This window comes from Haliotis rufescens, unplaced genomic scaffold (assembly GCF_023055435.1).
Source record: "Haliotis rufescens isolate VD_foot unplaced genomic scaffold, xgHalRufe1.0.p SCAF_5, whole genome shotgun sequence".
NCBI classification, from domain to species: Eukaryota; Metazoa; Mollusca; class Gastropoda; order Lepetellida; family Haliotidae; genus Haliotis; species Haliotis rufescens.
The window spans coordinates 37,732,421-37,754,569 of record NW_025964223.1 but is presented as its reverse complement, the minus strand read 5'-3'; the positions used below and the strand labels follow the sequence as shown (position 1 = coordinate 37,754,569).

At 43.2% G+C, this 22,149-nt stretch overlaps 1 protein-coding gene across 1 annotated transcript in view; it reads right to left on the bottom strand.

Moving 5' to 3' along the window:
• Positions 1-22,109, bottom strand: part of LOC124116325 (bromodomain and WD repeat-containing protein 3-like) — a 64,178-nt gene extending 42,069 nt beyond the window's left edge. The window contains exons 1-17 of the mRNA XM_048383971.1: positions 21,955-22,109; positions 21,812-21,870; positions 21,705-21,734; positions 21,459-21,518; positions 19,974-20,124; positions 18,116-18,211; positions 17,147-17,307; positions 14,679-14,900; positions 14,328-14,428; positions 13,749-13,920; positions 10,672-10,811; positions 9,095-9,269; positions 8,042-8,176; positions 7,613-7,741; positions 6,809-7,034; positions 4,949-5,170; positions 4,287-4,428 (exon numbers count right to left, since the gene is read on the bottom strand). Coding sequence (XP_048239928.1) covers positions 4,287-4,428; positions 4,949-5,170; positions 6,809-7,034; positions 7,613-7,741; positions 8,042-8,176; positions 9,095-9,269; positions 10,672-10,811; positions 13,749-13,920; positions 14,328-14,428; positions 14,679-14,900; positions 17,147-17,307; positions 18,116-18,211; positions 19,974-20,124; positions 21,459-21,518; positions 21,705-21,734; positions 21,812-21,870; positions 21,955-22,003 — 2,270 coding nt within the window. The 5' untranslated portion in view covers positions 22,004-22,109. The remainder of the gene's footprint in view (positions 1-4,286; positions 4,429-4,948; positions 5,171-6,808; positions 7,035-7,612; positions 7,742-8,041; positions 8,177-9,094; positions 9,270-10,671; positions 10,812-13,748; positions 13,921-14,327; positions 14,429-14,678; positions 14,901-17,146; positions 17,308-18,115; positions 18,212-19,973; positions 20,125-21,458; positions 21,519-21,704; positions 21,735-21,811; positions 21,871-21,954) is intronic.
• Between the last annotated feature and the right edge of the window lie 40 nt (positions 22,110-22,149).

Sequence of the window (22,149 nt, the reverse complement as noted above, 5' to 3'; positions counted from 1 at the left end):
CGCCAGATTGATGACAGAACGAAGCCACAACGCAATCGAGTTGCGAGGTATGTCAACCGTGCGATTAGGGTTACACGATATGAACAGACGGTCAAGCCCTTGTCTACGTTCATTCGAAGCCTTAAGATAATACTTAAGGGCCCTAACCGGACACAGCGATCTGTCCTCAGTATCAGCAGGATGTAAGATTTCTTTGAGTGATCTTACAGTGAATTTTCTCTCTGTTTGCCCGACTCTCTGATTCTTGGCGACGAAGCCCATGAGCAGGCCGAGGCGGACCGCTCCTTCGTCACCCCTATCAAATTGTACCTTGGCGACATCGAGTGCATGAATTTTGGATACACGTGCCGCCGTGGCAAAGGAGAGGAGAAATGCTGTTTTCCAAGTCACATGCCGGAACGAAGCACTATGCAAGGGTTCATACGGAGCTTCCGTAAGTGATTGCAACACTAGGGAAAGATCCCAGGCCGGTGCCCGAAGGCGGCCCTTCTTAAGATCGTGCTGTTTAAAACCCTTGATAATACCCCGTATCACCGGCTCTTTGGAGAGACTGGTACCCATAGCAACGTCCCGTACCGTAGCAACGGACGAGACATAGTTGGCAATGGAACCCCCGGAGAGTTTCGGTCTCTCGCAAGTGAGACATGAAACGAGCAATATCCTGCACAGATACCTTATCTGGCGAATGAATGTGATGTTTACAACACCACTTCGTGAAAATAACCCAATGTGCATTATACACCTTCTGGGTAGAATCACGATGCATACTAACGTATGCCCGAGACGCACGGGGAGAAAAACCTTTACTCCTCAGACGCTCAGTGACAACATCCACGCGTGCAGATTGAACTGCCCTGCGTTTGGATGAAGCTGACGGGTGTGAGGGTGGATCAAGAGATCCGGTCTCACAGGCAGTGGAAGTGGCGACTGCGTGACCTGGGTCAGCAAGTCGGGGTACCAGTATCTTTTCGGCCACATGCGCGCGATCAGTAACATTCGACAGCGAACTCCTCGGAGCCGGCTTAGAATGTGTGGTATCAACACTGTCGGCGGGTAAGCATAAGCGTCCAAGCCCGTCCAGTCTAACGCGAGAGCATCGTGATCGATGGCCCTCGGGTCCGGGACTGGTGATACAAACAACGGGAGTTGATTGTTGAACCGCGTTGCGAACAGGTCGACCATCGGACGACCCAAACGTTCGCACAGCCACTGAAACACTACTGGGTTCAGCATCCACTCTGTGGGGCTCGGATCCTGAGGCCTCGATAGAGCATCGGCCAGTACGTTCCGCACACCTGGGATGTGACGGGCGCGTATCTGGCACGGGACACTGTCCACCAGAGCGTAAAACTCGAACGTGAGATCGAGTAGCGAGTGCCTGTGGGTTCCCCCCAGTTTGTTCACATAGGACACTACCGTCGTGTTGTCGGTCGCCAGCATGAGCTGGGCGTCGACGAGACGATGCTTCCAGTGATTGACTGCGTTGATCACTGCCTTGAACTCGAGACAATTGATGTGAAGACCTAGTTCGTCTACGCACCACAGCCCCGAGCTCCCCTCCCCCTCTAGATGGGCGCCCCAGCCCACTAGAGAGGCGTCTGTATACAGGTTCAACGTGGCCCGGTAGGGCCGCATAGAGACTCCTGATAAGACATTGTAAGGCACCGTCCACCACTCCAGATGAGGTCGGAGCCGATCCGGGAGGGCGACGGTCGCACTGTTCACCTACGTTGCTAACAACTGGATTAAAAACCGTTGCAGCGGGCGGAGTTGGAGACGACCCCGTTCGGTGCAGTCCTGGGCTGATACAAGTAGCCCTAACAGCTGTTCCCAAAAGTGAACAGTCTGTTGCACCGCTAAGACTTTGGCAATCATCGCCTGAATTTTGTGCCACCAGTCTGGGGGGACAAAGAGGCGATGGGACACCGTGTTGAACCGACCTCCGATGTACAGCAAGTTCTGAGAAGGGGTTAACTCGCTCTTGGGGAGATTGATAATCCACCCCAATTGCTCCAAGAGCCGACGTGCGAAAATGAGATGGCGTGACAGGGTGTCCGTCATTCGATTTGCTACTAGCAGGTCGTCCAGGTACGCGAAGTACCGGACACCCCTCCTGTGGAGGAACCCCACTATGGGGGTGGTTAACCGGGTGAACAGCCAGGGAGCGGACGTGTGAATCAGTTCGGCACTGTCCTACTTGGGAACGAGAAATATCCTGGAGTAAAACCCCGGTGTTATTTCTGGTAGAGCTAACTCCGTACTGCCCCTTCTCCACCAACCTGCCGATGGCATTGGTGAGGATGGGAAGATCGGTTTCCGAATCGAAACCTGCCAACGGGGCAACGGTGAGCGGCGGATTCGCTTTGAGATCAAGCCGATAGCCGTACTGAATCGTGTTGACCACCCACGGGTCATCGAACACTTGTTCCCAATTCTCCCAGTAAGTCTGGAGTCTGGCTCCCACTGGGGAAGGAGAGGGGGCCCTGACAGGCTGCGGCAGGCGCAACTGTCCAGGGCCAAGTGACTCGGGTTCGCCTAAGGGCCAACCGAAGTTGGCGCTGTCGACATACGAACCCCTCCAATGAGAGTCACCTGGAGGGGCCCTTGCCGTCCTTAGACGACTTGGGCTTCCCCCAGTTCCCCGTCTTCCCGCAAAAGGGCAGCTGATTGCCCATACCGGAGCCCTCAGGGCGGGGCTACTTCCCAGAGGAAGAAGAACCCGACCCCTTAGACCTACCGGCCGCAGCAGCCTGGGGCGCGCTCCGGTCAGGAGCGGCACCCAGGCGCCTACGCAGGGACCCAACAAGAGCAAGTGTGTGCCAAGAGTCCTCGGCAACGTACTCCAGGGAAGCATTTAAACTGAGCAGGCAGTTGTAAATGCGCTGGTCACGGTCCGTGGGAGAACCTTCGACCAGTCTGGCCGCTGCAGCCAAGTAAGTGTCTCCGTGAGACATGGAGTGCCGAGCGAGGGCGTCCAGCTGGTGCAAGGTAGCTTGCGTTACCGTAGCAGCCGGTGGGGCACGGACACCCAACCGCTCAACATGGGCCTCCGCGGTAGGACCAGCCTCGGGAAAGGCAAGGTCATGTACCAGGAAAGAACCCTTTCTCTACGACGTCGGAGGCAACGGGAGACCCCGACCGGAGGCCGCCGCGAAGGCGTTCTCCAAGGAAGGCTTGATACCGCGCAGCAAGGTTGATGCGGGGAAAGCCGTGTCAGAAGACTCATCGTATACCTCGGAGGAACCCACAGTCGTGGATTCCCTGCGGTACCGGCCGGGGCTTGTCCTCAAAGAGGTCATAAACCATGGCCACGCGGTCCTTAACCGATAGCGGGAGCAATGGTTCGGGGGAAGGATCGGTGACCACGGGAGCCGCCGCCGTACCGGTGGACCCCGCGACCGGGGACGGAACAGCCAGCGGCCTATCCTGAGATAAGGCCGCCAGCTTGGAGTCCACAAGTTATGCAAGTAATGCAGCGACGGAATCCCCGGACAGCCCACGGGCCGCCAAAGCCGTGGTGGTGGTACCCGCAAGGGGACCCCGACCGGACGAGCCGGCCACCACAGGGGTGGAAACGGACTGCACATACAGCCGGTAGCGCTCGCTTGCGGCACACCCTGCAGCTCCTGGTTGCGGGGTAGAGGGGGTGGAGGACGGCGAAACATCCATGTCAGACATTTTGTTTGTACTATGAACAAAGAGCAAAACATGGTTACAACACACGCACCACAAATAGTCACAAACGAGTATTTTCACAAGAAAATAAACGAGCAATGGGAATATAGAACATACACATATAACATATAGAGGAATAAGTGATGTAAAAACCCCAAGATATACTAGAACAGGGGAACGTAAAACGCAACGTGCATATGAGACACCCCGCAAGTATATAGAAAAAAAGGGCGGGAAAAATATTTCCTTTTGGCGGGAAAAATATTTCCAAGCGTAGTTACAGCAAACGCCCCGTAAAAGCACAGTTTATTAGAGAGAATAAACAGTAATAAATATCACCGAATGGTCGGAGAAACAGGAACGATTGAGCAGTTTATTGTACGTCTTGCTAGAGCAAGCGAAGAGACAAGAGTGAAGGGTGTCACATGGCAGCTAGGTGGCTACGCACGTGCTGCATGAGGTAATTGAGATCTCTGTGGTAGATTTCGCTATAGCAGCAGTTGTGGGAGACAACAGCCTCGTTATAACAGTGGTAACGTATTACTTAATGTAATAGACTTGATTAAATGTTAGGGTAAGTTTGCAAAGTTTCAAGATAGTTAAGTGCTTACCACATTACTTCTGGATCTAGCGGTTTTACGACAACTCTTCTCTTCAGGGCTGCAATGTCACTCTTTGTGGCCCTGAGCGTGACATTGCCGAGTGACTGCCTTACTCCCTCCGTCTCCCCACTGCGACGCATTCCAACTCGACCTGTAGTCACACAGATAACATCAACATCACAGCATTTTAACCCGACCTGTAGTCACACACACATAACATCAACATCACAGCATTCCAACCCGACCTGTAGTCACACAGATAACATCAACATCACAGCATTCCAACCTGACCTGTGGTCACACACACATAACATCAACATCACAGCATTCCAACCCGACCTGTAGTCACACAGATAACATCAACATCACAGCATTCCAAACCGACCTGTAGTCACACACACATAACATCAACATCACAGCATTCCAACCCGACCTGTTGTCACACAGATAACATCAACATCACAGCATTCCAACCCGACCTGTAGTCACACAGTTAACATCAACATCAACATCAACATCATGTCATTCCAACGTGACCTGTGGTGACACACACATAACATAAACATCATGACATTTCAACCCGACCTGAAGTCTATCTGACCCTCTCTAACATGTGACAAGCAAGTAGTGCTGGTCTGAGGACTGTACTGGTCCATGTCAGTGTGACTCACCCTGATTGTTCCTGGTTGATCTTGGGGACACAAAGGGAGGGGGTGAGCCTACAGGTGGGGGTGAGGCCAGCGGTTCCCCTCCCTCCAGGGCAATCCGATGATCCTGCTCCAGCTGAAGCCTCTGTATCATAGCGTCGAGGCTAGGGCGGACCCGTTCTATCACAGCAGGCTCAGCCAGGGGGCCACCTAGTGGCTCACCATCACCAATAACCTCGGAGGATCCTGAAGTCAGTAGTAGCACATATATAAACTGACAAGGAGCACAGGTTGTAATGACAGCATATACTGCCATGAGGTAATCCACTAGAATACTGGTGAGGAGTCTCATGTCCAGCCATCTCATCAACAGCGTCTCACCACATCACAGCGTGTCTTTTTCTTTGTTCATTTGTTTGTTCAACACTGCACTCAGCAATATTACTGCTTTAACACACAATCTGTAACAATTTAGTCTGTTGACTACTGTATATCGCTGTGTATAAGTCGAGTTTTTCGTACCTAAAATAAGGGGGCTAAGAAGGGGAGTCGTCTTATACACGGAATCAAAGATCTCACATTTTTTTCCACTGGCGATGTCAACCGGCGTCCGATAGCCAGCCCAGCATTTGACAATAAAACTTCGCATTTCGTCCTAAATAACTGTTCCAATAACTATTTCCATACATAAACATGATTTGTATCTCTTTTCCTTGAATAAAGTTTAATAATTTCTGCAAATAAAGTTGAAATGACCCTCGCCTCGATGCAGATTGTCAAACCACCTGACACGGTAAAACAATCAACATCCGCGAGTAGAGAGCCGGAAGTACTGGTAGGCATTTGCATATTGCACATGTGACCTAACATGTGATAACCGGTGAAGCTGAAATCAATTCCCGCTGTTTTAACAGTTGTATTAACAAGTGTTGGAGACGGTGTGTACAAGTGATTGTGGAATAAACACGCTGAATGTGAAGCAAACATACGCCTAGTTAGTTACAACATAGTTAATTGGCGATTAAATTACTCACCAGTGTCTCTTATATGTTATTACTTCATAAATGAATTTTATTTTACGGGCACCAATTTGGTGTCGTACCGTGTAAACACAAAATAGCGACGTGTGCTGGAGTTACACACGCGACCTATCGTTGTAGAAAAAAAACAACGTAAGATTAACATATTTTTATTGCATATATAAGGTTTGTGTGCGCACTTGTGATGTGTGCGAAATACGCATCAGTCGGAAAGCGCACGTTAAATCTCCAAAGTAACTAACTAACTTGTGATGTCCGTGTGCGAAATACGCTACAGTCGGAAAGCGCACGTTAAATCTTCCATATCAGTCAGACTTGTGATGTGTTTCATTCCCGGTAGCCTTATACACGGAGTATAGGATTTTGGGTTGATTTTTAAGCCGTGTACAGGGGTGTCGTCTTATACGTGGGGTCGCCTTATACACAGCGATATACGGTAAATATCTGTTGACACTTAATTGACAGTACACATGCTTTGCAAATCCTGCAATTGACAGAAATCAGCACAGTCCAGCCAAAATATAACATAATTCAAGCCTAGTTTGGCAAGGGTGGAAACTGGACTCTTATCATAAGTAAAGTCCCTTGCCTCGGGAAGTTAGTCCGAGATGTATCCACAAAGAGATGAGTCAGATCTCGGGTCAAGGAGACTCCTTCTAAGGCATTTGATTGGACTATCCACCACAGCAGAACTCAAAATGAAGCTATTTTAGTGAATGGGTCCAGGGTATGTATCTTAACAGAATGAACATACAATACACCGGATAATCAGGGATGGAGCTATCTCATCAGCTACTGTGTGCAGCCCCCATTGTGGTGCAAGCTCCTGTCTGCCTTAACTCACCCTCCTCATTGACAGCCACCTCAGGGATCAGCATGTCATCCTTACAGTTCTCTCTGCCAGGGACAAGGCGCTGGGTGATGGGGCGGTAGGGGTTGCCATCGATGTCCACGAGGAAGGGAGGTGGCATCAGGTGGGGGGCCTGTTGCGTTTGTTCGTCAAGCACATAGTTATTGGCATCACGGATCAGTGGGCGGTAATCTGTGTGGAAAAATACTTCTTTCGGTACCTGAAGAGGGAAACAAAATGCATACAAGGTCACTGCTGGCAACGACTGAACATAGACTGTGGATGTAAGCAGGACTCAGATCCACAATAAGCATGGGAAAAAAGAACTCAAGATCTAACATCGTTGGCAGATTTCCCATCAATGACAAATATTACTGCAACACGGCAATAGTTTTGTGATTGATCCCATTATGGCTTATGTCCTAGTATTCATGATACAGGTTAGGATAGGTCTTCAAAAACCCATGTTAGAGGCAACTAACGGGATTGGGTGGTCAGGCTCACTGACTTAGTTCATGCATGTCATTGTATCCCAGTTGCGTGGATCGATGCTCATGATGTCAATGCTCACTGGAACGTCTGGCCCAGACTCGATTATTTACAGAACATAACTGGAATATTTCAGAGTGTGGCGTTAAACAAACAAACAAACAAACAAACAAATCCCAGAATTCACACCAACATCATCATATATAAGTCACACAAACATAACATGTTTTTTTCAAGCAAGTATCATTCAACCCGATACAGAACACAGATGTGTTTGTGCACATGCATCATTTGATTGGAACTGCTTACCTTCTGAAACTTCTCATTTGATCCAAATCCAAACAACAGTAGATGTCCATGGGAGTCTACAGCTGCAAAACTCAGACCGTCTGGAGCAAACTTACAGTCAAACACAGCCCCATGGCCTTGACCTTCTATCTGTCAACAGAAGGAGGAACATGATCCTGTACTGCCTCCAATGGACATGACATACACACCATACACCTTTAACACAACGTATAACAAAATGTTTACTTAGCCTCAGGCAACATAAGTTTCAACATCTACTTGTCCTGAACTGAATGTTACTAATTTGGGGTCACAGATGACTTGTCAGCGGAAAAACTAAATTGCCAAGATCAACTTGCCAAAGAGCCCAACATAATAGGTCTGTCAAATCAGGCATTGTACTTCTGCACCCCTGATATTTTCCATTTTCTGGGGTGATGGAATTCTTACCATGTTAAAGAATGTTTTGATCTTAGTCCCTGTCTGCAAGTTCCAGATGACAATGTTGCCATCATGGCCCGCACTGAGGAGGATTCGGGCGTCGACAGGACTCGGCTCCAGCACGAACACTTCATCTTGGTGACTCTGACAGAGACAGAGAGGAACAATTTCCATTTGATCAATTACCATTCAAAAAGTGGACAGTTAGGTGAAGTGGGAATATGCATGTGGCAGTACAGCAAGACAGGTATAGTCATCTGAGTTGCAAAAAGCATCGATCAAAGAATCAACCGGTAATACGTTGATTGATTAACCACTACCACCTCGCACAGTGGATTTGACAAAAGAGTTTACATATGTAGGATTTACTAAATCAGACGGAATACTAAGGTCTCAATCACTATGAAACGTGGCCAGCTATCAATGGATTTGGACGGTCGCTGTTCATCATCAAGTGGATGTTCACTTTTTTTGGAGGGGTTTTGTAATCCATATTCAGTTTACATTGTTTCATCATCCAAACTCCCCAACCACACTGGAGTATAATAAAGACACTACTAATAACAAGTGGATCTCCGCCTCGCAGCACCAAGGATACACTGGTGATATACTCAAGCAGAATAATTAAAACAGTAATTGTTCCACCAGAGTGGCCCATGACCACCGCCTTCTGGGAATATGACTCCAGGCAAATTACATACTTGAAACACATATATTTGAAATTCAACTGTGACATCAGGTGAAATAATCAGGGCCAAACATCAAGTAAAAAGAGAATTCTGAAATACAATTTCTGCAAATACAATTATTAATGCACAGGGCTCGGCATGACCAGCCGAATGATAGGACCGGACCCATCCTACCACTAGTCTAGGTGAAGGAAGGGTCAAAGTGGTGTATTGGGCAGAGAAACACTACTCCTGGAACCAGTGCCCTCAACTCCCAGATCTACGTCCTCCCTTTGGGAGATCGATCATTTTGACTTTCCAGATTGATCGATTGACCAATTTTCAATCAATCGTCCAGCACTACCACTTGGTATTACTGAAAGAGATCACTCACCTCTAATACATGTACAAGTCTGCCTGTATGGGAGTTCCACACTTTAAGAGAATAATCGCTGACAGCTGTGACAACATGTTCATCATCCATCACCCACGCCACCATGGTCACTTGGTACTTATCCTTCTTACTGTCATCAGTGGGAGGTGCGTCAACATGGGCAGGGGCAGATTTACTGATGGAGCAACAACATGGAGAGATGAAGGCCATTATATACAAATCATCTTAGCCAGTATATTTTTCATTTGTTGTTAAATTGCACTCAGCATTATTCAAACTATATGATGGCTGCTTGTAAATAATTGAGTCTGGATCTGATAATCCAGTGATTGTATTATGAGCGTCAATCCATACCCGACATCCTGACATCCAGCGATTTGGTATCATGACCAATGAGTGAGTGACTTTGGTTTTACGCCACTCTGAACAGTATTCCAGTCATACCCAGCATGTCAGCTTAATGTGGGAGGAAAGCCACAAGCACAGGTATGGTGCTGACAAACCTAGAAACATAATTGGGGCTAACCGGGATTCGAACTCACGATCATAGGTGTCTGGCATGTCCAAGGGACGCAACTCTGCACAGCATGTTATGGTGCCTGGGACAATTGGGCCACCTGTGCCCCCTATCTTGAGCAATGATTCACACGGGGGTTAGATGACACGCTATCAACCAAGTCACCAATAACTGACCACCTGATCACCTTCCACAGAGTTTCCAAACATTTCTGCTTCATCTTCAGGACAGAGTTATTATAAGATGAAAAGAATGACTGAGTTAATGCTGCTTTGAACAGTAAATGCGTTTATCACAGCATGTCAGCTGACTGTAGGAGGTAAGCCAGAGGTGATGCAGGTGACATCCTTTCAATGTGTAGGTGTGCTAAAGAAATGATCACATTCATGGAGAATCTGGGACTCAAAACCCACAATGATTGGATCTTGGCACACCTACATACAACTGTGTCTAGTAAAATGCTGCAAGACAACCCCCCCTTCATTCCAACCTAGACAATACAAATACTGCAAATCTTGAATGTTTTGTGAGCAGGAAAGTACTGCGACAATACGAGCTGCACCCACACCCACAATTATTTTAGGATGCAGTTATTTTTGCACAAACAAATAACATAGGGACCATATTTCGTTTATTCACTTGCCCACATTGTCAATCAAGGCAGAACTTGATTAAATAAGTAATCCCTCAGATCCTGTTTCCATGTCATCCATCGTCACTCAGCTTCAATCTTCTCATCAGGAACATTCACTAACCTGCCACACCCCATCAATTTCCTCACATAGCACTGAGCAGTCCAGACATACGCCAGCCATTACTATACACACTATTGTTAGTAAACACGCTACATCAATCCCCCTCACTTAGTTACCCTTTCATCACACTGATCCCTACTCATAAACAATAAAATATGCAAAAGCACTTTCACGTTTAGTATTAAATTAAGGTTAAGGCTGTTGGTACCCGCTCACAATAGTTTAATGGCACCAAACTTTCCAGATTTACAGTACAGGGTGTAATGTATCGAACTGATCAGAGAAATGCATTCTGTTGTACTGACCTTTGCAACTTGGTAGCCATGTTAAGCACTAGAGCTTTCCACTCCTGCCTCTCATAGCGCCAGATCCTGGCAGTGCCATCCTTGCTGCCACTGACAAACCTCATGCCCTGGTTACTGTAGGTGATGCTATCCACTCGGTCCTGATGGGGACAAACACATGAAACATAGCTTGTTCAGAAGAGCTGGGACCATACTCCAACCGTACTATCCGATGCATTTCACGATACCTAGCTCACAATACTTGCATGTGCTTTTATCTGTGGTGCATAAGCCATCTTTCTCAAAGACAGGATGGCTAAACACCTGGCACACTGATGATTTGGAAGCATCAAGTAAACTACAATGGATGAAAATATTGACATATTCACTACAAGTTAGAGTTTGGTGTAACAGTTATTAAATCAAATATTTAAGGTAGAATCGGCATTTTTTACTTAGCATGATACTGTGGTCGATACTTGTATCGAGAAGTAAAAAATCGTGATGCACTGGTGTACTCACTATACCCCTAATTTGGACTCCCAACATATTTCTAAGTTAAGAAAATAAAAAAAAGCAATATTTTCTCAGAAAATCCACTTATCGAAATCAAACTTTGCACTGCCCATCTACTATTGGTAAAGAAACTGTACCCTCAATTGAAAAAGAATCCATGAAGTAGTTTTCAAGTTATAAGTCAATTAATGTTGAAGTTAAAAAATATAAGTTCCAAATAGGAAAAAAATCATATTTCATATTTCACCTGTCCTATCAGTATAGATGTGTTCCTTAAATTTGAAAAGAATCCATGAAGTACTTCTCAAGTTGTAAGTCACACAAATGTTTTAATGTTTTAAGTAAAAAAAGTCCCAAGTCAAACTGAAAATCCAAATATTGAAATCAAACTCTCCTATTGGTATGCATTCACGATATGTGAAAAGAATCTACCCAGTAGTTTAGTAGTGTTCAAATCATAGCTTGCACAAACAAATGTCCTCTGAAGTAAGGACGGCAGGATGGAATTCCTTGGTATAACTATATCTCTCCCCCCACACACCCAGGGGAGTAATAAATATGAGCAGCTCAGTATTTGATATATTATTGGACATTAAGTAGTTTGGAAAAAGTTTATATTTTCACAGTAATTTGAACATGGATTTGCTTCTGTCAAAGAATGCTTTTCTCAGCATAAGGTTTCCCGAGAACATTTACAATGCATTTTATCAACTGTTATTTAAAAGTCAACAGTTTCCTTCCCGGAGATTTTTGTGACTCTACTCATATGTTTACTGAACCACCATTTTCATTATGTTTTTCTCTGTTTCGCTGTGGCTAGTCGTATCTGTAAAACAATTAGGTGATAAACCTACTGTGTTTTGAAATTTGAGGGACGAGTGTTTTGTGATGGACCTTCAAATCCCTGCATGCCAAATCTTTACAGTGGTGGTTGACGGAGATGACAATGACTATCGATGACAAAAAGGTTTGTCAACAACATGTTTTCATGAATAAAGTTTCTGCAAACACTTTTTTATAATGTTATATTTTACTTTTATTGTCAGTTGTTGCAATGACGAAATTGCCTGTTCCGAAACATTTCATTTGTAAGCAAAAGTTCTGCCTTTGTAGAGTCTTGTAATCTCATCATTGAAGCAGTCAGGGTTATGGCCTAGAACATCATATCGTCACCAAAAAATCTGATATCAAACTACCGTATTTCCTCTATTAGACGCCAGGCTGTCTATTAATTTTGTGAGAGCTGTTGACCTTGCATGTATTCGAGACCTGGCGTGTAATAGAAGAAATATCGATATGTTTTACAGTTCCTATGGGTGATCAATCAGCAGCCATTTTTTATAAATTGATATAGGCAATCGATGTATTCATGTGTATGTTTTTTTGTGTGAAAAGGCTTAATATATTTAAAAGGGGTTTCCGTAGCAAAAAGGAAACCTTTATTTAGCCAGTCAGAATCAAGCATTCTTCAATGTCTAGGTAGAATGAAAAATAGTGCACTGTAGCTCACCTGGATATGTAGTCAACAGTTTAAAAATGTCAACAAAGACGGACACTTAAAGAATAATACTGTCAGCATTGCCATACAAACAATTTCTGCCTAAATATGGAGAACTAACGTATTAACAAATATAAACCAAGTAAGTAATTAGCCACAAAGCTGTGGTTACCGTCTCCCATCATCTGTGCACCCTTAATATCTGCTTTTCTATGTCACTGCCAGAGATCAACCCACAGGGAAAGTTAGCGGTTGGGTTATAAATCGTACCAGTCTCTTCCTCAATCACTTACCTCCAATTTCATATGCCTCATTTCATTGAAAGTTAACTTTGAACAAGTCATCAGGTGACGACATATTCCAAATCAGAATATGGCGCAAATTGGAAATAGAGTTTGGCTATTTATACCCCACAGCTGGTTTATTACCATTGGATACCTTCATAAGTGCGGGAAAAAAATAATGCTGTTCAGTATTTTTAAATATCCCAAATCAACAATAGGCACCAATTCACCACTAGACTGATCTGTATAACAAGTTTCAACAAAAAATATTCAACAGTTTAGGAGTTTTGCTCCGGAAACACAAAATGAACGGAGGACAGACAGACAGACATATTGATCACTATCGCTAAACAAGGGGATAACAAGGATTCCAGATCGAAAACAAAGACTGGTGGTGTGTTTAAGTTGGTGGCCATCTTGTTTTAAAACCCTGTACCTGTTTTGGTTTTCAATCAGGAATTTTAAGATGAGATTGTTTAATCTTGTTTCTAATCAAAGATGTCTACCTAGCGGCCATATTGAAATTCCAATTTTGATGACTTGAGAACAAACTTGACCCCCCCTTGTAGTCACAAACAACCACACAAAATTTCACCTCATCCATTTCAAAGAAGTCGAAAATGTGAAAAGTTTTGGACAATGAAGACAGATAACATGCGAGGACATAAGTTCCCATGGCCTTTCAGCTCTAAACACGTAACTGATAAAAACAATATTCTGTGCACATAACGTTTTACAACAAACCCAGCAATATCAACAACTATTTTAACTCTTCACATAAAGATGCAATCTATAACTACCTTATGTGCTTCAAGTTCACATATCTTCTCTGGAGTAGTGGCATGAAAGAAGTAGACCCGTATCACATTATCTGAGTTCCCTGTGGCAAGGAACAGGCCACCGGGGCTGAAGGATGAACACAGCATCTGTGCACCTGCCCGAGAACGCTCAACAAACTTGATCGGCTTGGTGCTGGCAAAAACAAGTTGGCACAGAAATATCAGAAGTGTTTTAGAAATGCTGATCTTGCAAGAGAAATATTCACTATCAGCATGATCAGTATTATCAATAATTATTTACAAATTTCACTAAAGGGAGGTAATTGATCAAATTTCATGAATTATCCCCCTTTGAATTGTTACATCATAATTTTATTTGGACACAAATTAAAAACATGTTATTGATGTCAAAACAAAGAGTTTGAGAGCTGCACTCTTTTCATGATAAAGTGACCAATAATAAATACTGACTCTTCATATCAATAGCCTCATTTTCTCCAAATATTCCAAATACTAAGTAACTCTCCCTAATTTATAGATGATTTGTAATTTCCCAATTAAACAACAGAACATGGAGACACAATACATCACAGAACTTACTTGAACTTAAGGGTGTTCACATTCCACTGCCAGAAACAAACACAGCCATCAGCTCCTGTTGTGGCAAGGTAGCGGGTTTCACCCTTTGCTTGGGGACAAAACTGAAATAAGTATTTGTTCCGAGTTCAGAGTATTAACCTCACACAAGTCTGCATCTCAACCTGCTCAATAACTCTTCAATTGATATTTTATTTTGTTTGTATTCTAATGGGAACTTGGGTCGAAAAGGTATTTCAATGGGAATTTTTTTTTTTTTTAAACTTTTAAACTTTGGGAATATTTTTAATGTGCATGTCAACCACCAATCTGCATTATGTTGTTAATATCTCCCAAATCTATTGCCATAGTTACCTGCACAGATGTGATCATGCCAGTGTGGCCTTGTAGAACAATGACCGGGGCCTTGGTTCGCAGACACCACACACGAATAAACTTATCACAGCTGCCACACGCCAGCAATGTGTTCTCAAAGTTGACAGCCAGATCGGTGATCTCTGCTGCGTGACCTCGAAACGTAGCAAGCAGACGGCCAGCAGAAGCACTCCAGATCTTCACTAAATGGTCATCAGCACCCTGCAGTCAACAAATAAATGCTGTCACAAACAACAGACGCAGTGTCACATACCCTAACACTTGCAATGATGTTTGTTGCTTAATGCCGCACCCAGCACCATTCTTGCCATAAGATAGCAGCCTGTAAATAATAAAGTCTGGACCTGACAAACCAGTGATTCACATTATCAGCAACACCCCCCGCCATCAGGGTACGATGAAACACAATGAACAAATGTCACCCTGTCCATAGTCACCTCTTACGATCATCCTAATTTGCTGGGGCCCAGTTTTTACATGATAACAACACAACAACTTGTAAATCCATCGTAGTCATTCTTCTACTTGCATTGGGAAGAGATCTTCCTCAGGCAGAACAAACACCTAATGGCACACAAATCCCCAAATTGGCACAGCAGGTGCAGTATTTCCTTAGACCTTTCATATGTGATGATTGCATATTCTGACAGAATACACCTCACAATATGTTTGTCACATACAGCAATATCTTTAACAAGCCGTCCTTCCTCACTGAGGCGTGCAACCATGAGTGATGTCACATACAGCAATATCTTTACAAGCCATCCTTCCTCACTGAGGTGTGCAACCATGAGTGAGTGAGTGTGTGAGTTTGGTTTTACGCCGCTTTTAGCAATATTCCAGCAATATCACGGCGGGGGACACCAGAAATGGGCTTCACACAATGTGCCCATGTCGGGAATTGAACCCGGGTCTTTGGCGTGACGAGCGAACGCTTAAACCACTAGGCTACCCGACCGCCCCTGTGCAACCATGAGTGATGTCACATACAGCAATATCTTTAACAAGCCATCCTTCCTCACTGAGGTGTGCAACCATGAGTGATGTCACATACAGCAATATCTTTAACAAGCCATCCTTCCTCACTGAGGTGTGCAACCATGAGTGATGTCACATACAGCAATATCTTTAACAAGCCATCCTTCCTCACTGAGGTGTGCAACCATGAGTGATGTCACATACAGCAATATCTTTAACAAGCCATCCTTCCTCACTGAGGCGTGCAACCATGAGTGATGTCACATACAGCAATATCTTTACAAGCCATCCTTCCTCACTGAGGCGTGCAACCATGAGTGATGTCACATACAGCAATATCTTTAACAAGCCGTCCTTCCTCACTGAGGCGTGCAACCATGAGTGATGTCACATACAGCAATATCTTTACAAGCCATCCTTCCTCACTGAGGCGTGCAACCATGAGTGATGTCACATACAGCAATATCTTTAACAAGCCGTCCTTCCTCACTGAGGCGTGCAACCATGAGTGATGTCACATACAGCAATATCTTTAACAAGCCATCCTTCCTCACTGAGGCGTGCAACCATGAGTGATGTCACATACAGCAATATCTTTAACAAGCCGTCCTTCCTCACTGAGGTGTGCAACCATGAGTGATGTCACATACAGCAATATCTTTAACAAGCCATCCTTCCTCACTGAGGCGTGCAACCATGAGTGATGTCACATACAGCAATATCTTTAACAAGCCATCCTTCCTCACTGAGGCGTGCAACCATGAGTGATGTCACATACAGCAATATCTTTAACAAGCCATCCTTCCTCACTGAGGTGTGCAACCATGAGTGATGTCACATACAGCAATATCTTTAACAAGCCATCCTTCCTCACTGAGGTGTGCAACCATGAGTGATGTCACATACAGCAATATCTTTAACAAGCCATCCTTCCTCACTGAGGCGTGCAACCATGAGTGATGTCACATACAGCAATATCTTTAACAAGCCATCCTTCCTCACTGAGGCGTGCAACCATGAGTGATGTCACATACAGCAATATCTTTAACAAGCCATCCTTCCTCACTGAGGTGTGCAACCATGAGTGATGTCACATGCTCACAAGATTACCTAGAACTCCATAGCTAGCAGCAGTAAGTCACAGGCAACATACCAAATGTTTCATATACAGTAATGAAGCTCTTTCCTAGAACTCCAGATCTGCATCCACGCACTATCATGTGAGGAGTGTTCTCACTGCATTCTATTTTGTAATTCTAATTTCAGCCAGACCTAATTTCAAATGTCTGTTTTCCTATCTTGGCATAGTTCAGGGAAAATTACTGAGGGGATATTAGCTAAAGGCAGAGTACAGTATCAAGTGAACTTTAATCGACATTTCTTCCAATGACAATTTACTATGACAATAAAGATCCAACTTAAACCATTCTACCAGTTCAACAGTGCCATGATGATGTTATTCCACATACTGTGAAGATGTACTGGCCTGTCCTGTCGAAGGACACACAATACACAGCCGAGAGGTGACCCAGCTTCCTGTCATGGAGAGACACGTGGCTGTATTGATGGCACTGGAATATCAAATCCCGTCGACTGCGACCAGTCAACTCTCTGCCTTTCAGCAAAGAACCTGCAAAAACACAAGATTACTCAGTGATGAAATAAAGTGTGAAGTCAAGGTGAGAATTTAACACTAGCTCACCAGCCCTGGACTAGTACAAATTCCTGTGGGCTAGTACAAATGTCCCAGTTTCCCCATTGTTTTAACATTACAAAGGCATTTTAACTTTACCCGGGCTAGTAAAGCTTTTCACATTAGTTCTAACCCTGTTTAGAAGTTGTGATGTACAACCTTCATATAAACAAGTAAAGACATATGGGGATCCCTAGATTAATTAGAAAACATCAAGAACACCCCACCCCGACCATCACAAGACAAGCTATGTGGCCACTAAACAAGTACCACTACATATTGGAAAACAACAATAAGTGACCTTAACTATTCAACAAATCCAAGGTAAAATACTTCTTTCACAACAGCTGGGATTCAATCCTATGATGCTACATACAAAATGTGATTATTAGAGTGAGTGAGTTGGGTTTAACGCCTCTTTTAACAGTATTCAAGTTATATCACGGCGTGTCAGCTTAATGTGGGAGGAAAGCCCGAAGTGATGCAGGTCTCAGACGTGTACCAGTTCAGTGAAACCCACGAGCACAGGTGCGGTGCTGACAAACCTAAAAACATATTCGGGGAGAACCGTGATTCGATCCCACAACCATAGGTTTCTGGCGTGCCCAAGGGACGCAACTCTGCACAGCGAATCGCGGCGCCTTAGACGACTGGGCCACCCGTGCCTCCTGTGATTATTAGAGAAATATAATATTCTAATTCTGCTTCATTTAGATATCTGTCGGAAGGTTACACCTGGACTTACAGTGGGAGAAATGTGCAATGTTCCGTGGGGGCAGTAATGGTTCTGCATGATGCAGAACAGCCAGCTGAGAACATGCCCATTTTGTCTGTCTAGAGTCTAGTTGAGGAGAAAACAAAGTAATCATCAATAAGAATAAGCACCAAAACATTTTATGCTTTACAAATGAATTATTTTATATCATTGTATGTGATATTTTTCTAAATTCTGCTGATCTAGAGAATAGAAGAAAACAAATTATCAAATATTCTTACATGTGTCTCTGATTTTGGCAGGTTAATCAAATTTACTGAGGGAGCTAAGGATATGTTTGTTGGTTGTTTAACGCCACACACAGCAATATTCCAGCTATATGATGGCGGTCTGTAAGTAATTGAGTCTGGACCAGACAATCCAGTGATTGACAACATGAGCATTGATCAACGCAACTGGGATCGATGACATGCATCAACGAAGTCAGCGAGTCTGACAACCCAATACTGTTAGTTGACTCTAACGACAAGCACAGAGGCCTTTTAAGGCAAGCATGGGTTGCTGAAGACCTATTCTACCCTGGATCTTCACAAGCTGCGAAGAGTATGTATTTCCATGATTTAAGGTTGACACCATACTTTTGGTTCATCAAGTAAACAATTAACCATGCATCACAATGAAGCAAAATTATATCATGAACAAAAAAAAGTTAGGGACCATGAAATATATGTAGCCTGCAACCTCGGGGTATCGCGGTACTTGTCATGTACGCTAAACGGACCAAAATGCACTCACTAACCTTTATGATTATTCGTGTTCTCTATATCAGATATCATTTATTTTATCAAACAATGCATATTTTACTGATAAACGTTCATTATTTACATCAGTAGCTCCGAGTAAAAGCCGGGCCTCGCACTGTTTGACAAGGGAGAGAACTCCATCGTATCGCGGTACAGAGACAACTGGTGTATGGAGGTCCGAATTGGACAAAAAGAGGACATATATCTACCAACCACTTGGTATGATCATGCCGGACATCAGCAATTTGTCTAGACAAGTGCAAAGACAGCACAAGTAAAATTCTTAGTGTGTTATCAGTAATAGGTATTCAATGCATATTTACTGAAAAGTAAGAGAATATTTTCATAAGTCAACAACAAAATATCAGAAATGATATTCTAAGATTGTTTATAAAAAAAATTGGACGACAATAGTTTGTCACAAAATGGAAAAATGTTAAAAGGCAACAATAAATATATAAAAAGCACTCCTAGTATGCCCAAAGTATGTATTTATCTTTTGGCTACTAGTGAAGAAAGGATTTTTTAGTTTGGCATTATGGCCCTTAAGATCTCCCAATGGATTCTGGGCACAGCGCGGGAAAAATGTGCGGACTACGTAACTTCCGTTACCTTATAAGTCGCCATGAATATGCAGATGATCTAGTTCAGGTCGATAGAGAAAGTTTACTTGGGGAACTGCGGGTTATATCGTTGGCCATTGATAGACGGGGTAAGGCAATATTAAAAATGATGCCAGAAGTAAGTATCAACGCATTAATAACTCCTTACTTACAGCAGATGGAACATTCCGAGGAAATTGAAATTGTTTACGAAGTGAGCACTTCCTGGTTGCTGATTTGCATTTATAGACAGCCGCTAGGAGGCGTGTCCCGCGTGAACTATTGGAAATCACAAATGCCGCGATACGATGAATGCCGCGGTACCACAGGGTCCAAGCATATATATAGTACACACTTAAAAACTTTCAGTCTTCACTACAAAGAGGTATTTCCAAAAATATCATGATCCCAAACTTTTCTTGTTCAGTATATTATGACTTACAATATATTATTTTGTTTGATTGAGATAAGACGTAAACTTACTTTCTACAGTTCGAAGCAGTGACAGACTCCCTGCACCAAGAAGGGAGCGAACTCCTGTGATACTTGGCGGAACTTCTTTATCCAACAATGGCCCAAGCCTTTCACATATATTGAGGAGGTGGCCACATGATATGTGACGGAATAAATCAATCTGTAAAATCAAGTCAATTAATTTACTTTGAATTTGGATTTCTTCAATTTAAGGCCAAAATTAAAAAGAAGCTTATGCATATCATCTTCTTTTCCTCAGACTACATGTACCAGCCTTATAATACATAGTCATGTTCTACTGACGTGTTCAACGTGTGTGTGTGTGGTGTGATCACTGGTTATAAGTTGTTATGAATAGCCAGAATAATCGAGAAAATTAGAAATTAAGATCAAGAAAAATTTGGTGGTATATAAATTAACCTCCAGGGGAACTGAAAGACAATTAGTCCACAATCCATTTCAGGGTGATCATTGACATATTGGGGGTGAAAGCTACTAGTCTCACAATTGTACTTGTGAACTAGTAACTATGGTCCAGGCATACTAGTGGTATTCAATTAAAAACATCACATGCCTTAGATGCCAGGAAATCAACCAGTTGTCAACCGGTTAGTATGCACCCAATCTTATGCATGACAAGGACATACAATGTATGATATAGCCTTTACATTTAATATGTTGGCAAAACCTGTCCCTGAAGATTTCTCATTGTGTTTCTTTCTTTTCATAATTTCAAATAATTCCTTGAACAATTGTCTTTTCCAAAACAACACAAAATTAACAAATAGATATGCAAAAATCAATTCATTTCAAAATATAGATAAAAATTATGAATCTGCTAATGGTCAAAATAGAGTAAAACAAAATAATAATCTTGTTTAACAAAACAATACATGCATCTCAGTGTATAAAACTGGATTATTGTGTTTTGAATTAATGATATATTGAAGACAACAACCACTGAAGCAATACTGACGTGCAAAACATTACCTCGCAAAATTTAAACCCAGTGCAGTAATTGTTGATAAATCAATATAGCATGTATTTTTAATTTTTAAGCCCGATTTGCTTGAACAAGTGATTACCCATGTGATACAGAATAACAGGGGACTATTTTTAGAATATGACCTAGTTCACCATTGATCCAGCCAATGAGAGCACGCTAGAACTGTAATGGCCTTGATATTTGCATAATAGACCCAGCTTTGAAAAGCGAGCGATCCCATTGGTTGGCTTTGTGCCAGGTCCCTGACATCATTCTCCATGGCTAAGGACATTTGATATTATAAGTGCATAGCAAATTCTGAGTTTTCTTTTGCAAAATACAATAAAACTACGAATTGTCACGCAGATTTGTTTGCAATACCTTGTAGTTCGTACAAAATGCTACCCAAATATGCCAAGATCTCAAATTAGCCATGTTAAGGTACATTTTAATAATTTGCTAAAAGTTTGGTCTATTTCAACCCAATAGCAAGTTTTTCCGTGACTTACCAAGTTGGAATAACTTCTGTAGTGTTCTCTGCCTTCCCAGTCAATTCTTTTAGGTAAAAGCTGCAAAATTGAAATTTGCATTTTTTTTCATGTGGTAGACATTTTTACAAGAAACGATTCCCCATTCATCAAATTCATCATCTGGCACCATAGATGTGATGAAATTAATCTACAAATTCGCAAATATCAGGAGAAAAGCGCGAAACTCGAAAGCGAAGTTATACACATGGACTGTCGATTACTAACCTTGTGTTCTTTCAGCTCCCCAAGCAGCACCTACAAATATAAAGAGATCAGATAATTTACTGGTGTCATATAAGTCAAATCCGATCAAAAATATGAATTTTACTTACTTCTGATGCCTTCTTACAAGGCCCCGAAGACAGGAATCGAGCGATGAGGAAATACAATTCTGAAAAGATATGGAAAATTTGTCAATGGTTGGTCGACCCGCTTGGAGTTTTCGGAGCTCAAATAGCAGTGAAAAAACTTCTACCTGACTCTATCGACGAGACAGAGGTGACTGTTGATTCTGGTGTAGGCATTTTAGCCTTTTCACATTCTCACTGAACTCAATTTTCTAGAATTCAAGACGTAATTAGCGATTAGCCTCAGTCGCCATTTTGAGCTATTTTTGTCCATACGTGTAGAAGGCATTTGCTAGGTGGACTATTTTCGCGTAGTAATTCCA